Genomic DNA, 18246 nt, shown 5'->3' with positions numbered 1-18246 from the left:
TTAAGATTGAAATATTGATGTTCAGTGATGGATACAGGTGTCAGTGCTGTTTTTCATGTGACCATCCACCTTTATTGAATGTCACAGAGATAGTCATTTTTCTAAAATTTTATATAATATATACGCGCGCACACACACACTCACTCGTCTTCAACTGCTTACTCCAATTAAGGGTTAAGGGGGGGCGGCTGGAGCCTATCATAGCAGTCATGGAGCGTGAGGCGGGGTACACCCTGGACAGGACACCAGTGTGTCGCAGGGCCACATATAGACAAACGCATTCACACCCACATGCACACTTACATACAATTTTAAATTTCCAATTCATCTAACCTGCAAGTCTTTGGATGTGGGTGGAAGCCGGAGCACACGGAGGGAACCCACGCAAACACAGTGAGAACATGCAAACTCCACACAGAAAGGCCCCAAGTGGGAATCAAATCCATGACCTTCCCACCACCGTCTTGCTCTGAGGCAACCATGCTGACGGCTAAACCACTGTGCTGCCCTCAGCAGTATTTCAGCTCAGTTTATTGGTATAGCTCCAAATCACAAGAGTCGCCCCATGGCGCTTCACAAGGTTAAGGTCTAATCTTACCAACCTCCCTGAGCAAACATGCGATATATACTGTGCTGTGACTCGTCTTTCCTCAGATCTGTGATTTTGGTTTGGCTCGTGTGGCTGATCCCGACCACGATCACACTGGATTCCTGACGGAGTATGTAGCCACCCGTTGGTACAGAGCACCAGAGATCATGCTCAACTCCAAGGTATGTGTCCTCATGCACTGTAAATGTCTGGCTTGTTTCTTCTTTGTCAGTGGTTTGGATGTTTTAGCCAATTATACTGTGCAACAAAAATAGTCACTGTTCATATTTTCAATGAGAAACTTGGTGTTTGTGAAGCAAAATGTACCAGTACTGTTTGTACTACACACTTAGTGTTATAGTTTAAAACATTTGAGTCAAGAAATTAATTTTCAATCCTCATTATATGTAATCTTAGTTTAACTTAGCTTTCTGTATCCTTCCAACAATCTGAATTGTGAAATTACAAGTCAAAGAGGGTTTGGGTATTTGATTCCTCATCTTGGGTAAAAGTGTGCTTATGGTAGAGTTGGCAGGATGGGAAGACTCAAACATTTGATATGTACTTACAGAATAATCATCATTTTACCTCATTCTCAGGGCTACACCAAGTCCATAGACATCTGGTCAGTGGGGTGCATCTTGGCAGAGATGTTGTCCAACCGGCCAATTTTTCCTGGGAAGCATTACTTGGATCAGCTTAACCACATTCTGGGTAAGACTTTTTTATCCTGCGCTGGCCGAAGGTCTGCGGGGGATTATGTTATTATCTTCCCGCTTTTTACATTGACAGTCATAAGGTGAAGTACAAAGTGGTATCATTTTCATTAAAGTAATGCAAATTATCATTCAGATATTTTCCAACAACTGTCCAGAAGCAGGCTGTACTTGCAATTTTAGGGATTTGGGATATCTCCTTTCTGCGCTTGTTTTGCATGTGAGTTTTAAATGTAAAAATTAGCAATGTATCATGTCGATGCTCAAGTTACAGCAGCCACTAGTTTGTTTTGCCGTAGGCACAGGTGACCTCGTGCTCAGGTTACAGCAGCCACTAGTTTCTCTTGCCATAGGCACAGGTGAGCAGACCTATTGTGTACATGTAGCAACTTGATACGCTGATCTTGAGAATCAGTGGCTGCTGCAGATGATCAGGGAGAGATCCAGTTGCCTGTCCACGCTCTTTGCTGGACAGTAAGTAACTATGCACTGCTGTATACCTGCTGTGTATTTTTCTTTTTTTTTTTTCTCTTTTTTTTATGGATTTCGTGATTTTTATAAATGGCTATAGCCCACACCCAAATTTTGATTTCTTGGCACAGCATCACCCACGATTCAACCAAGTAAGTGATAAATTCATGAATCGTCAGTAGCGACAACATCTTGGTGCCAGTAGATAGACGGTTGATAAAGTACATTTATCAGCTTGTACTTCTGTGTCTGAGGTGAGGTGGGCTTCATAGATAATTGGCAAAGCTTCTGGGGAAAACCTGGTCTTGTTAGGAGAGACGGCATCCATCCCACTTTGGATGGAGCAGCTCTCATTTCTAGAAATCTGGCCAATTTTCTTAAATCCTCCAAACTGTGACTATCCAGGGTTGGGACCAGGAAGCAGAGTTGTAGTCTTACACACCTCTCTGCAGCTTCTCTCCCCCTGCCATCCCCTCATTACCCCATCCCCGTAGAAATGGTGCCTGCTCCCAGACCACCAATAACCAGCAAAAATCTATTTAAGCATAAAAATTCAAAAAGAAAAAATAATATAGCACCTTCAACTGCACCACAGACTAAAACAGTTAAATGTGGTCTGTTAAACATTAGGTCTCTCTCTTCTAAGTCCCTGTTAGTAAATGATATAATAATTGATCAACATTGATTTATTCTGCCTTACAGAAACCTGGTTACAGCAGGATGAATATGTTAGTTTAAATGAGTCAACACCCCCGAGTCACACTAACTGCCAGAATGCTCATAGCACGGGCCGAGGCGGAGGATTAGCAGCAATCTTCCATTCCAGCTTATTAATTAATCCAAAACCCAGACAGAGCTTTAATTCATTTGAAAGCTTGACTCTTAGTCTTGTCCATCCAAATTGGAAGTCCCAAAAACCAGTTTTATTTATTATCTATCATCCACCTGGTCGTTACTGTGAGTTTCTCTGTGAATTTTCAGACCTTTTGTCTGACTTAGTGCTTAGCTCAGATAAGATAATTATAGTGGGCGATTTTAACATCCACACAGATGCTGAGAATGACAGCCTCAACACTGCATTTAATCTATTATTAGACTCAATTGGCTTTGCTCAAAATGTAAATGAGTCCACCCACCACTTTAATCATATCTTAGATCTTGTTCTGACTTATGGTATGGAAATTGAAGACTTAACAGTATTCCCTGAAAACTCCCTTCTGTCTGATCATTTCTTAATAACATTTACATTTACTCTGATGGACTACCCAGCAGTGGGGAATAAGTTTCATTACACTAGAAGTCTTTCAGAAAGCGCTGTAACTAGGTTTAAGGATATGATTCCTTCTTTATGTTCTCTAATGCCATATACCAACACAGTGCAGAGTAGCTACCTAAACTCTGTAAGTGAGATAGAGTATCTCGTCAGTAGTTTTACATCCTCATTGAAGACAACTTTGGATGCTGTAGCTCCTCTGAAAAAGAGAGCTTTAAATCAGAAGTGCCTGACTCCGTGGTATAACTCTCAAACTCGCAGCTTAAAGCAGATAACCCGTAAGTTGGAGAGGAAATGGCGTCTCACTAATTTAGAAGATCTTCACTTAACCTGGAAAAAGAGTCTGTTGCTCTATAAAAAAGCCCTCCGTAAAGCTAGGACATCTTACTACTCATCACTAATTTAAGAAAATAAGAACAATCCAGGTTTCTTTTCAGCACTGTAGCCAGGCTGACAAAGAGTCAGAGCTCTATTGAGCCGAGTATTCCTTTAACTTTAATAAAATTTTAACTATTAGAGAAAAAATTACTCATAACCATCCCAAAGACGTATCGTTATCTTTGGCTGCTTTCAGTGATGCCGGTATTTGGTTAGACTCTTTCTCTCAGATTGTTCTGTCTGAGTTATTTTCATTAGTTACTTCATCCAAACTATCAACATGTCTATTAGACCCCATTCCTACCACGCTGCTCAAGGAAGCCCTAAAATTATTTAATGCTTCGATCTTAAATATGATCAATCTATCTTTATTAGTTGGCTATGTACCACAGGCTTTTAAGGTGGCAGTAATTAAACCATTACTTAAAAAGCCATCACTTGACCCAGCTATCTTAGCTAATTATAGGCCAATCTCCAACCTTCCTTTCTCTCAAAAATTCTTGAAAGGGTAGTTGTAAAACAGCTAACTGATCATCTGCAGAGGAATGGTCTATTTGAAGAGTTTCAGTCAGGTTTTAGAATTCATCATAGTACAGAAACAGCATTAGTGAAGGTTACAAATGATCTTCTTATGGCCTCGGACAGTGGACTCGTCTCTGTGCTTGTTCTGTTAGACCTCAGTGCTGCTTTTGATACTGTTGACCATAAAATTTTATTACAGAGATTAGAGCATGCCATAGGTATTAAAGGCACTGCGCTGCGGTGGTTTGAATCATATTTATCTAATAGATTACAATTTGTTCATGTAAATGGGGAATATTCTTCACAGACTAAGGTTAATTATGGAGTTCCACAAGGTTCTGTGCTAGGACCAATTTTATTCACTTTATACATGCTTCCCTTAGGCAGTATTATTAGACGGCATTGCTTAAATTTTCATTGTTACGCAGATGATACCCAGCTTTATCTATCCATGAAGCCAGAGGACACACACCAATTAGCTAAACTGCAGGATTGTCTTACAGACATAAAGACATGGATGACCTCTAATTTCCTGCTTTTAAACTCAGATAAAACTGAAGTTATTGTACTTGGCCCCACAAATCTTAGAAACATGGTGTCTAACCAGATCCTTACTCTGGATGGCATTACCCTGACCTCTAGTAATACTGTGAGAAATCTTGGAGTCATTTTTGATCAGGATATGTCATTCAAAGCGCATATTAAACAAATATGTAGGACTGCGTTTTTGCATTTACGCAATATCTCTAAAATTAGAAAGGTCTTGTCTCAGAGTGATGCAGAAAAACTAATTCATGCATTTATTTCTTCTAGGCTGGGACTATTGTAAGTCATTATTATCAGGTTGTCCTAAAAGTTCCCTGAAAAGCCTTCAGTTAATTCAAAATGCAGCAGCTAGAGTACTAACGGGGACTAGAAGGAGAGAGCATATCTCACCCATATTGGCCTCTCTTCATTGGCTTCCTGTTAATTCTAGAATAGAATTTAAAATTCTTCTTCTTACTTATAAGGTTTTGAATAATCAGGTCCCATCTTATCTTAGGGACCTCTTAGTACCATATCACCCCAATAGACCGCTTCACTCTCAGACTGCAGGCTTACTTGTAGTTCCTAGGGTTTGTAAGAGTAGAATGGGAGGCAGAGCCTTCAGCTTTCAGGCTCCTCTCCTGTGGAACCAGCTCCCAATTCAGATCAGGGAGACAGACACCCTCTCTACTTTTAAGATTAGGCTTAAAACTTTCCTTTTTGCTAAAGCTAATAGTTAGGGCTGGATCAGGTGACCCTGAACCATCCCTTAGTTATGCTGCTATAGACTTAGACTGCTTGGGGGTTCCCATGATGCACTGAGTGTTTCTTTCTCTTTTTGCTCTGTATGCACCACTCTGCATTTAATCATTAGTGATTTATCTCTGCTCCCCTCCACAGCATGTCTTTTCCTGGTTCTCTCCCTCAGCCCCAACCAGTCCCAGCAGAAGACTGCCCCTCCCTGAGCCTGGTTCTGCTGGAGGTTTCTTCCTGTTAAAGGGAGTTTTTCCTTCCCACTGTAGCCAAGTGCTTGCTCACAGGGGGTTGTTTTGACCGTTGGGGTTTTACATAATTATTGTATGGCCTTGCCTTACAATATAAAGCGCCTTGGGGCAACTGTTTGTTGTGATTTGGCGCTATATAAATAAAATTGATTGATTGATTGATTGATTTGTCTTGCAGGGAGATCACATATGGCCTGTCCCATCTGTCACTACTTTTGTGAATCCAAACTGTTGTAGAAACTTCTCGCGTAGCTAACATCTTCATTTTGAGCTGTTAATTGGGATCTACTTAAAGTAAGATCCAACTCCCTTTGCCATTATGTCTTTGTCCCACAGGGATCCTGGGTTCCCCCTCACAGGAAGACCTCAACTGTATCATCAATATCAAAGCCAGGAACTATCTTTTGTCGCTGCCTTACCGCGGCAAGGTGCCGTGGAACCGCCTGTTTCCCAATGCTGATCCCAAAGGTCAGAGCGAGACTTTGAAGTTCATTCACAAACATGGTCCACACTCATTCTGAAGTCAGCAGAATTTAGGTTTCAAGCTACTTCAGGGCAACTACATATGTTCTTTTTTTTGTGTTGGGGGACTTGAACATCAATGGGGGAAAAGTCCAGTGATTTTGTTTTGTTTTTTTTTGTTTTTTGTCATGCATTTGGAGAAAGATGATATTCTCTTTGCAGATACATTGAATCTTGCATTTAACACAACAATATATGTACAAGTGACTTTGGTGCTGGTCAGCCTCACTTTTAACTTTCAAAAGAGACATTTTGGGGTCACTTGCTATAACGCTGCTGGTGCTAGCCATCATTGACCAGCAGCTGATTTATGCTGTTTTGGTAATTGTGAAATTCAAAAAATAAGAATTTGAGTCTGTGATTAAGGCCACCCCTGCCCATACTTCATGTAATGTGAAGTTGTGTCAGGAGGAGTATCCAGTATAAAACCTGTGCCAAATAAACATGCAGATCCACCTGTGGTGACCCTAAATGAAACAAGGGAGAAACCAAAGGGACTTCTTATTTTATAGCATTGTACAGCCTCATGATTCTTTCTTTTAAAATAGCAGGGGTGAGATTTGATAGTAAATCCTGAATGTATGGTGGGTGGCTTTATGAAATTGACACATCTGGTCCCCAAGTCAGCACTTTGACACCACTATTCTGTTTTTTATGGTGTCTGCCAGTGATTGCAATGTTGTTGCTGTTATTTAATCATTGAAGACATTTTGACTGCACTTTGATTTTACAACATGTTGCTTTTTTATTCACTTTATACACTATTCACTTTCATTAAATCCATCATATTAAAAAGGTGTGTGCACCAGTTTTCTCTGAAAATGCTCCAAGCAGTTCATACCATATGTTGGTGCCCTCTCCTGGCAAGGAGTGTTAATTATTCTTTGATCAGACTTCAAATCAGCAAAATTATTATTATTTTTTTTTTTATCGAATCTGCATTTTGTAACGTGTGTGTGTGTGTGTGTCAGCTCTTGACCTGTTGGACAAGATGCTCACCTTTAACCCTCACAAGAGGATTGAAGTGGAGGAGGCCCTAGCACACCCATACCTGGAGCAATACTACGACCCGACAGATGAGGTCAGATTTCACCTCAAATGGCTTTAAAGTGGGATTAATAGTATAGTAATAATCCATTATAAATTGTAACCGTTTAAACAGTTGTGTATTAGATTTTCCTGTTTGTATAACTCACTGAGACTTCTGATGGAACATATGCACTGTTTAAGTCTGACAATAAATCATCTCTGTAGCCTGTTGCTGAGGCCCCATTCAAGTTTGACATGGAGCTGGATGACCTTCCCAAAGAGACACTGAAGGAGCTCATCTTTGAAGAAACTGCACGTTTCCAGACCACCTTTAGGTCCTAACGTTTGACACAGGTAGCTCCATATCCCTGTAGTTCAACCTAAAACTTATTCACTAATAAAATCCAACACTGAACAACAGCAGACGCTGATGACTAAGAAAAACATTTTTAAGGTAAATTGACCAGGGAGCTTATGCACTCACCTCTACTGCTTTAAATAAACTCTCAATGTCTGAAATGTACAGATTGGTGCACATATAGTTTAACATAGATGTAGTTTTTGCTAATTGGACATAACTGCAAACATGTAGTTTTAATGCCAACTGTCAGCTTTAATTTAAGAGTAATAACATTCATGTCAAGTGAACAGTGTCAGAATTACAGCATGTTATTGCTGGAGATTTCTTGATAATCCCCCCCCCCTTGGTACCAAGTCTAATGCCCTGACTTTAAGAATATTTATTTAAAATGTCATGTCACTCAACAGAAAACTCAAATATTAATTAACATCACATTACAACTGTTTAAAATAATATCTGACTATGTAACAGTTGCACTCAAAATGTAGACCCTGTGTAGTTGCTGCATCCACTCAGTACTTAAATAGGTGTTACATTAGTGTTGGAATACAGAGCACAAGCACAAACCTATGTGTTACTCCTTTTGAGTTTTGCTCAACATCATTCTTGGGTTTTAACAGACATTTATTTTGGCCAACATGCCTTCACATGCCCCCAGTATGCCTCCATAATGCCATCAGAACTAAGACAGAGAAACATAAAAACATAAATTAACTCACAAAAATACAGAGAACTTACACAAAATGAAATAGAAATTCACGTAAGCATATGAATAAAGCAGTACCACAGAAACCAACAAAAAAATTACCTCATTGGCTGCATTTACTCAAAATGAACAAAGGTGACTTCACACACAGCTTCCTGTCAACGCAAGAGGCTTCTTCTCTTGTCTTCTAATGTGCACCATTTAACTATATCCCCTGAATGTGCAGAACAAACATAAGTTCTCCTTCTTCTTGAAGTGTTTTTATCCAAAATGAATGAACTATATTTACATGAATTTACTTGAAATGATTACTTATTTATTCTTCAATGTTTTAAATGAAACAATACTATGTATTTGTCTTTTTACAAGCGTGTTAAAATAATGAATTAAATATATGGCAGTTGCCTTTGACAGCAGCTACATTACCCCTCTTGAAATAACACTTAATAACACAGTTTTTGCAAACCTTGAAGGTCTCTCACCCCCCATTAATAATATTTGAGGCTCTTAGCCGCTGACTGATACTGCTACCTGTTGATGCATCAGGGCGACTTGCTCTGTAAAACACACCCCTTTACGGGCAGCCGACCACAAGGCTCCACATGCAACTTGATAGAACTGTCAGTATTTTACAGGATTCCAACATGGACCCCCAAAAATGACTTGCATCTGTTAGAACCCCAAATTTCAGAGCTGACTATAAGAGATGAGAAAATGTTGTATTTATTTATTTATTTATTTTTGTCTTCAATATAGATGCTGCCCATCAGCCCGATTCTCCCTTACTGATTCCTGATAACATTTCTGTCTGACAAAATGGAAGAGTGGGCACGTTTTCACCATCAGTGCAGCTGTTTCACTTTTTTCACAATCAGGTGTCCATCTGTGTTGCTCTTTTTTTTGTATGCCATTGTGTACTGACACGACATATGCCCAATGGTATATATAAAAAAAAAAAAAAAAAAAAAGAAATTCTGTGATCACATAATTACATAAACCTATTGCAAGCATCCATATTTTTATATATAAAAAACACCAGTATGTATATTTTGTTGCTGTAAAATATCTTCAACCAGGGTATTTTGAACTTGAGGTAGTTATTGTTGCTAACATTCACATGCTCATCAATATTTCTTCAACTCCTGATTTATTTTCTGCCAGATTTAGTCTCTGAGCTAAAATATTAAGTTTTAAATAGTAATTAACACTTAAGTGTGATGATATACCAGCTTCATAAACTGACAATACATGCAGTGCATCCGGAAAGTATTCACAGTACTTTTTCCACATATTATGTTACAGCCTTATTCCAAAATAAAAGTAAATTCAATTTTTTTCCCACTTAAAATTCTACTCACTACACCCTGTAATGACAACATGAAAAAGTTTTTTTTTTTTTTTTTGCAAATTATTATTTATTGCTAATTTATTTATTATTAAAATAAAAATAAAACTAAGAAATTACTTTTTGGCCGTTTTTCAGAGAATATGAATGATAGTACAAAAGGTTTTTCCCTCTTGGTTAGTGGTTGGGTGAAGCCATTTATTGTCAAACAACTGTGTTTACGCTATTTAAATCATAATGACAACAGAAACTACCCAAATGACCCTGATCAGAAGTTTACATACCCCCCATGTTCATAATACCGTGTGTTGCCCCCTTTAACATCAGTGACAGCTTGGATTCTTTTGTGGTAGTTGTGGACAAGGCTCTCTGATGGTAAAGCTGCCGCTGAATATGTCTTTATTACTTTATTTACATCAATTACTAAGAAATACAAACAGTATGACAGTCTGTGGTAAATCTGCATGGAGTAGACAGTTCTCAAAAACTGAGTGACTGTGCAAGGAGAAGAAGAGTGAGGAAAGACACCCAGACAACCCTGAAGAAGTTACAGGCTTCTGTGACTGATTGAAGAATTGTGCACAGTGCATGTTTTGCATTTTGTATCACCAGTTATACAGCTTCATGATGAAGTGATACAGAGGAGGATTTTCTTAAAAAGAAGACTACAGATTGCCAAAAGGTACATCTGATTTGCAAGGCTAGATTTGATCTGTTTTGGTGAAAGAAAATCCTTCTCCACTATGAAGCTCTGAGTAGTTTTCAGATTTAACGAAACATGCCTGGAGCCACAGCTGGAGCATTGTGTGTCTGCATCTCATCAAATTTTCAAAGCTCTTTTGTAAAGCATTTCAGTTTTAGAATTGTCACACTGGTCAAAGACCAGCTGGTTACGCAGTAACCTACATGGTGCAAAAGCATCATAGCAGCCTGATCTGTCATTGACCTTCTATTTGGTTGAAGTTAAGGCCCAGTCACACAGCACTTAACGAAGGGTGACGAAGCCCTGACGAAACAAGAAATCTGGACTTTCTTTGACTGTCGTTGGCATCGTTTAACCTTCGTGCAGCTTCATTCCTGCAGCTGGCGCTACGTCAGGATTTTTAAACTGTTGAAAATTTTGAATGAAAGGCAACGAAACCTCAATTCGTCTGTCTTGTTTTGCTGCCGTTCTTGATGTTTTTTAAACGTTTGTGTAGTTTTTGTAACGTTATTGTTTAATTTGACGTCATTGGAGCAGCTGAATGTTTTCACACAGTGCAGAAGCCGGTTTCTGAGCGCTGAGGCTGCTGCTGCTTCATGTAACGTCGGAAATTACAGGGCACACTCAGCCTGCTTGCTTGGATTTTTTTATATATATGTGGGGGGGGGCAGCTTCAATGGGCTCAGGCACCTTACATTGGCCAGAATTAATCTTTTGTGTGGATATAATTAATTATTTTGCCACAAGCAACTGTTGAATTTGAAACAACAAAAAAGTTGTGTAATTTCCGACAGTACTTGAATGCAGCAGCAGCAGCTGCTGTTGCGTGCGTTTATTAGTTTGTATTAAGTATAACAATGTGAGTGTAGGAATGACAGTCCAGTCCTTCTGTACATGTTGCAACAGGCAGATGAATCAAAATGATTATATAAAGAGCTGTTCTGGAAGGAAGAATTCATGTTGTGGATCAGTGATCAGCTGGTGGAATAATCGCACGAGTCAATGTGCGCGTTCACACGCACTGATTAATTTACTGCTCTGATATATTCAATCATCTTTACACTTATATTTATATTTATTCTCCCTTTTGACAGTTTTCTGTTATAAATAATATATATGGCTTAGAACATAATACAGTGATACAGCAGTGACCACGGTGCACTTTTTGTTTTTTTTTTGTTTTTTTAATTGGACAAAGACGGAGCGCGCAGCGTGTCGACAGACGGTGAGGATTCTGATGATGATGGAGATGATCCCTCTTTTGATCTGGACGAGGAGCAGGTGGTCCACCTACGTGCGCACAGTTCTCCACAGCTTCTGTTTGCAGTTTCTCCAGGACTCAGGTGCTATGAGCTCCTTCCCACCACCGAGTCCTGGAACTCAGAGATCCAGAAACACACTGCTCCAGCTGTGGCTCCAGGTGTGTTTCAGGTAAAGCGTCGAGATCGTGAGCTTCGGTTTTGTTAAGTTCCTCTTTCGTCCCTTTTGCGCTCTTGCTTTGCAGACTGTTCAGTGATAAAAGCTCTTTCGTCCACCTTTTCTCAACGAATTGTGACTTTTTTACTTTTTCCCTTCGTTCAGGATCGTGGTGCCGTGTGACTGGGCCATTGCACATTATATTTGATTATTTTAGTTATCATTTTAACTTGATTTTTTTTGATGGAGAGTATCCAGCAACACTCCCCAAATATTTGAATTCTTTGACTAACTGCAGATCATCATCTCCAGTGTACACATTGGAGCACTCAATATTGGAAGCCCTTTTTGGGAAAAATACATACAGACAGTTTCTGTATGTTTAATTGCAGACATGATCCGTTAAGCCAATTTTGAATATGATTTAGGGCTGATGTAAGAATTCGGACTGCTGTCTCTTGGTACCCCTGATTGTGGAAAAGGTGTTTCCATCCTTGCTGGTGCAGTCATCATGATGCCAGATGTGACATCATGACACACACCTTGCAGCGCAGAAGCATCAGATTAACATGCCAGCAAATAATAAGAGAATATTGATGGATTGAAATGTTTGGAAACCGTTCTCAACTGGAACTTGTTCTCCATCCTCGTTCCTAATGAATATGGAGTCGTTTTTGCAGCGTTACACACATAAATTTACACACATAAGACTCCATTAATCATATGGAGTCTGCTAATCACAGGGAACAAAAGTTCAGCTTTAACCAAATAAATTCCAGTTGTTTTATGACAGGGAGGGTGAGCATTTTTGTTTTCAGTTTTTGTTTTGTTTTTTTCCTTAAAATGACTAAATGATGTTTGACATCTTATCACACCTGCAGCATTTCTTTCTCCCGCCAGATGATTCTGTGGACCTGGCTTCAGCGTTGCCACCGCTCCTCCCCACCTCCACACTGTTGCTGCGACTTTTGTTTATCATTGTTCCACTCCTGTTGTCCACATCTCCTGGATTCCTTAGGTCTCACTCGTCAAGTCCACTTTGCTCAGGAATGGCGTCAGGAATCAATCAGTCTCTCGCTCTCTCTCTTTCTCTGCTCTCCTCTCTCTCTCTCACCCTTGAATTGAGGGGAGGTGGGTGACATCACAGCTTACAGTTTGGGGTGATTTTAGCCAAGATGAACAAAATTATGTGTCTCTAAGGCTTTGGCTCTGGCTGCTCCTCTTCAGGACCTTTTTGTCTTGTCCCGATAGTTTAGCTGTGGTGTTCATCGGCGGCGGCTGTCGTCGTCGTAAACCTGCCGATGCTGCCCTGCCAGATTACGTCTGAGTGAGCAGGTTCTAAGAATTATTCATCAAAACGCTCTTTTGTATGTTCTACCCTTTGACATAATCATACAAGGGATATGTGATTTGTTTTTTTTTTGTTTTGTTTTTTTTTAATTCACTTTTGTCTGGAAAAGACAAATCCGAATTAATCAACTGATTTATGCAATGAAATCATGTAATCGGACTGCCAAGCTGTCACAGGGCGTGGTAACTATATTTTAATCATTAACGTACAGAAGTCCCAAATGCAAATGTATGCATATAAATATATAGAAATCATAGTCTTGAAATATTTTAATGGAAAGCATGATGACAGAATGGGGACTTAATGAATTTATAGCCTTGTCCTTGTGTAAACAATGACAAAAAAAGTGCTGTTCACGTCTCATTGCTTCAGTGAGCGATCAGGTTCAAGCCATCAGGTGCATTTTAAGGTTTTCTACTAATTTTAACTCCAGTCATGAGAAAGTTAAAGTCCATTTAGGCCACAGAAGCACCCATCTGTGTGTACACAGTGTGATCGTTTCCATGTGGGGTGGGTGGCATGGGGAGACGGTTTGTCAGGAGGAAGTGTTGCCTTGCCTCCCAGGTCTCCTGGTCTTCTTTTCCTTCTCCCGTCTGTGTATCCCTCTATCGCCTTGTTAGAATAATACTGGTGCCCTTTGCATGACTGTTTATAAGCTCTGTATACAAAGACGGTGTTAAGTGCCACGCAGCTGGGCGCATCCTTGGCGGAGCCCGCCTCTTTCTTTTCTACCTTTGTGGTATGATCACACTTTCCCAATATCGCATGGTGCTTTTAGTTTGTTTGTTTTTGTTTGTTTTTGCATCCATTTCTTTACTTTAGCAATTCTGCATTTAGTTGTTTCTTGTCATCTGTTTGCTCTTATTACAATTTCTGCCATGCTGCTTTGGATTTTAACCTACTCATTTTTTCTTGTTGTTTGTTGTTTTTTTTTGGCACATTTTACATCTGCATGCTAAAAATCTGGATGTGGCTGCAGTGGAGAATAACCATAGATCTGTGTTTAGACCAGTCAAAAAAAGTCTCCCTGGACCAGAGAGATGAGATCCAGGCATGATAATCCATAAGAGGGAAAACAAAACCTCACAGGTCGCCTTTCAGATCATTTAGCTCTCTATAAGGTTGCTTTTAAATTGCACATTTTGATGCTGATAACAGCTGACGGCGTGGTACCAGCAGGCAACTGCCATGGAACTCAAAGTGAATGCAGCAGAAAACATGTTTCATGCGTCGTGACTGCTGATCGAAGACTGTTAAGATTTATTGTAGATTAGAAATCAACTCAGATATTATTTGTGTTGTGTTTTTTTTCACTGCGGGGGGTGGGGGGGAGTGCTGAAGCTCCATGTGTAACAGCTTTTTAGCAAATCCGAAGATTATTGCTCCAGTTGGTTTACAAATGGACCTTACTTGACTTTTGTGTATCTTAACCTTTAGTTAGGCTGCAGGTTTTCTGCTAATATCAGTGTTTGTCATCTTGAAATGGATTGGGTGGGGGACTCCACCTAAAACTGCTTCTTCTTGAATCAACTTTGCCTGGCACTTAAGAATTTTAAACATAAAGTAAGTTTTTGTTTTTTGTTTGTTTGTTTTTCTCAACGATGTGGCCATTTTGGCTGATTTGTCGGTATTGTGTTTTTTTTTGTGTCTCAGTGAATTACGTGTAGGTCTGTGGTTGACAGGATTGGGGCTAAATATGAACTCCTGACTTTTATTTTACATTAACACATGGATTGATGACCATGTTCCAGAACTGGTATGGAAGCAGAAATGTCATCGTTAAGTTGATTGAAATCATAGTGGATGGAGGTGATTCTGTCTGCACACTGCAAAAAAAAAAAAAAAAAAAAAAAAGCTAAATCTTACCAAGTATATTTGTGTAATTTCTGGTCAATATCTAATCCAGACTTAATGTAAGACCAAATCATTTAAGTAAAACTTCAGTCATTTCAGTTATTTTTAAATAGTCTTAAAAATCTTAATTGAAAGAGTTTTGAAAACCTCCTTAATTCATAGCTGAAAAGATTTTTAACTTTCTGTGCTGCTTGTAAAAAAACGTTAGCATTTCCTAATCCTAGTAAAATATTGCTCAAAATCAGTTGTGTGTGGGCACTTTAGTAATTAGCAGATTAGCTCTTCAGATAACTGAAAACAATTAGTTTCCCATTTAGTTTTTCTAACTCTATCTCTGCTAACATTTTTTTTTTTTTAGAATAAATTTTAATTGTCCCAAAATGGAAACCCTTAAATCGTATGTTCCAGTTGGAGCTTAAACGCTAATTGTTTCTGTACTGTGAATAAACTGTATGTTGATTGGAAACTATGGTTTACTTTCATTTATGAATTTAATTATTTCTGTATAGTATCATCATCTGTCCTTTTTGGGAACCTCCATGTTTGTTTCAGTATACTAAATTTCAGCTCTTGATCTTTTTTTTTTATTTTTTTTTTTTTATGTCTTATAGCCCAAAAACTGAGCCAATGCCAATTTATACACTAAAAGTGGTTAGCGGTAGCATCAGTTAGATGTTTTAGCTGTTTATCATTTTACCATGATCAGTTAGCTGATTATGTGAACTTTCCTCCACGATTTCTTGAACCAAGGCTTGAAATTAGCTGGGAAGTCATTTTGAGCATTATTTTGCTCAAGTGTTACATCTTTTACAAACAACACAGCATCTTAAAAATCTTTGAGTAAGTCTAAAAGCTTTCAAGACTCATTCACTTAACAACAATTTTAAGTTGTTTTTTTTTTTTTTGTTTGCTTGTTTTAATCTACAAACACTCACACTCATCTTCAACCGCTTAGTCCAATCAAGGGTTGCGGGGGGCTGGAGCCTAACCCAGCAGTCATAGAGCGTGAGGCGGGGTACACCCAGGACAGGATGCCAGTCTGCCACAGGGCCACAAACAAATACATTCAAACCCACTCGCACACCTATGGACAATTTAAAGATTCCAACCCACCAAACCCGCATGTCTTTGGATGTGGGAGGAAACCAGAGCACCCGGAGGAAACCCACACAAATGGGGAGAACATGCAAACTCCACACAGAAAGGCCAAAGGTGGGAATTGAACCCATGACCTTCTCGCTGCGAGGCAACAGTGCTAACCACTAAGCACTGTGCTGTCCAATCTACAAACAAGTCCTAAAATACTGAAATATTATTTAAGTAATTTTGTCATGTATTAAGTGTAGATTAGATAGTTTGACTCCAAATTAGACAAATATACCGGGTAAGATTTTTTTTTCTGTTTTTTTTTTTTTTTTTTTTTTCTGTTTGTTTTTTCAGTGTAGGATATTTGGTTTTGGACAGAACCTGACCATTAAATCAGCTCATTTACTGTCCTAAAATAAATGCATCATTCAGAGTGAATGAGGAGGAAAAAATGTACATATTTCTCACAACTTTACCCACACAAGTTAAACCCAGCTCATCATTTTTTTACTCAGCTCACAGGTTTCACCTGAGCGGACCTTTTCTGAGTTAATAAGGTCAGATCCATCTGTCCCACTACACGTGTTGAACACGCCCATCTGTCGCAGATTGTAATGCACTTGCGCAGTCATCAGGATGGGACTTGTAAATCCAAGGTGCCTGCCGGGACTTGATTCGCCTGTAGATAATTTCTCTTTTTTCTCTACCCCCCCCCCCCCCCCCACGGGGGTGTTTAGTGAGAACATTAAGGTCACTGGAAACCTTGCTACAATTAGTTGTATGATAAGCTTTTGCAGAGTTCTTTGTGCAACCTGTCTGTCTGTGCCTTTTTTGATAGTCTCGATATCCAAGATTTTGATGTGCAGCTTTTGTTTAGTCGGGAATCTGTTGTAATTGCAGTATACGCTTTTTGAAATGAACACAATCAAGTTTTTGGGAGGGAAATGGGGGTGGGGGTGGGTAATGGGGCGTGTCCTTATCTTTCAGTTCTGTAAATTATAAACAGTTGTTGCCACAGTTGTGATTTGTGACTGTATTGAAAAGATGGAAAGCAAACATATTTTTTGCATAACCCTTTTTCTTGAGTCAATTTTTTGTGCAGATATTTTTATTGTAAAATGAATGTTTCTATCAGACACTAATTTTGTTGTCTCCAGTGAAATATTTCACTCTGTGTTCTGATCAGTATAAACCTTTAATTGTGTAATTAACATTTTGAAAAATTTAAAAAAAAAAAAAAAAGGTTCCTGGTTGTATTTGACGAGTTTGTCTGACCTGCCATACACAGTTTGCATTGATCGGTCAGTTTTACTTTGCTGTTGTGTGAAGGATTTGACTTGAAAAAAGAATTTCTTTGCTATTATTAAAAGACTGAATGCCACTTTGAAATATTTTGGGTTAATGTTTGGTTTTTGGCTACTCTGCCATGACATTTAAATAGAAGATGATTGAAATAGAAGATGCTGTATATACTTTATAACCCACAACACAATGACACTATACAGAAATATACATTGTCTGTTAACAGGCTTTTGATATCAACAGTCACAATTTTAGAAATGTGTCACATCTATCATTGCATACACAAACTTCAACATGAAATTTTAAAAAAAAGGTCTTTTGGAGAAAAACAATATTCAGTTAAATGTGTTTGGTGAGAAGATTGAAGCTTTCTTAATTAAAAACCTGTGTATTATTCCAAGAACACGGGCTGTCCTATTTTTGTCTGCCATATTTATTTATTGTAGCCACATGCTTGCAAAATAACCACAACCCTTTTAGAATGTTTGTTCAGATGGGTGCTGGTAACATAGGCTTTTAGAGCAAAAAAATTTAGATGCTGGAGTGAGAGAGAGCATTCATCCCAGCAAACCTGTGTATTCAAAAACTTAAAAAATGAATAAAGATAAATGCTATCATAATAAAGCCAAACCAAATCTGGTGAATTTTAATTCACCAAATCATTTGAAAAAGTCCTGGTTTGGCTTCTAATTAATGTGTGCCACCTGGTGGAGAGAGAGAGAGACCTTCCTTCACATGAGCAAACAACGGCATAGGTACTGTAAATAAGGAGTTTAATTTTGTCTCATTAATGCCTGCAAATGCACAGAGAGGATCTACAAATATTCCTTGTTTTCACACGTGTTTTGCGTTCCACAAACACAAATTTCCAATTTGTAACTTGTCTTGGTTTTTACAAATAAGTGTGTATTGTAAATATATAATTTTTCATTTAAAAAAAAAAAAGGCATTTGCAAAACTGAAAATTGTTAGTGAAGTGTGACTTAGCATTTGTCACACGCATCGCTTTGCTCAGTTATGGAATTTTGAGACATTCTTGCGGCAGATCCGCACATCCACTCACGTCACAGTTTACACAAAGCAACACGTCATC

General features: G+C 38.8%; 1 protein-coding gene and 1 long non-coding RNA gene across 3 annotated transcripts in view; one reads left to right on the top strand and one right to left on the bottom strand.

The window, feature by feature from the left end:
* LOC117510885 (mitogen-activated protein kinase 1) overlaps positions 1-12620 on the top strand; it is a 67060-nt gene extending 54440 nt beyond the window's left edge. For both annotated transcript variants that reach the window (XM_034170779.1, XM_034170781.1), the window contains 6 exons: positions 655-771; positions 1189-1303; positions 5815-5946; positions 6972-7081; positions 7255-7383; positions 12461-12620. In XM_034170779.1, coding sequence (XP_034026670.1) covers positions 655-771; positions 1189-1303; positions 5815-5946; positions 6972-7081; positions 7255-7371 — 591 coding nt within the window. In that variant the 3' untranslated portion in view covers positions 7372-7383; positions 12461-12620. The remainder of the gene's footprint in view (positions 1-654; positions 772-1188; positions 1304-5814; positions 5947-6971; positions 7082-7254; positions 7384-12460) is intronic.
* On the bottom strand, positions 154-16527 carry LOC117510887. Its single transcript, XR_004560836.1, has 2 exons — positions 15998-16527; positions 154-449 (listed from the first exon to the last, which is right to left on the bottom strand). It is a non-coding gene; the product is annotated as an uncharacterized LOC117510887 (long non-coding RNA).
* Positions 16528-18246: the final 1719 nt, after the last annotated feature.

Source organism: Thalassophryne amazonica, chromosome 5 (genome assembly GCF_902500255.1).
Source record: "Thalassophryne amazonica chromosome 5, fThaAma1.1, whole genome shotgun sequence".
In the NCBI taxonomy this organism is placed as follows: domain Eukaryota; kingdom Metazoa; phylum Chordata; class Actinopteri; order Batrachoidiformes; family Batrachoididae; genus Thalassophryne; species Thalassophryne amazonica.
The sequence above is the reverse complement of the archived record's forward strand: the minus strand, read 5'-3'. Positions and strand labels throughout refer to the sequence as shown.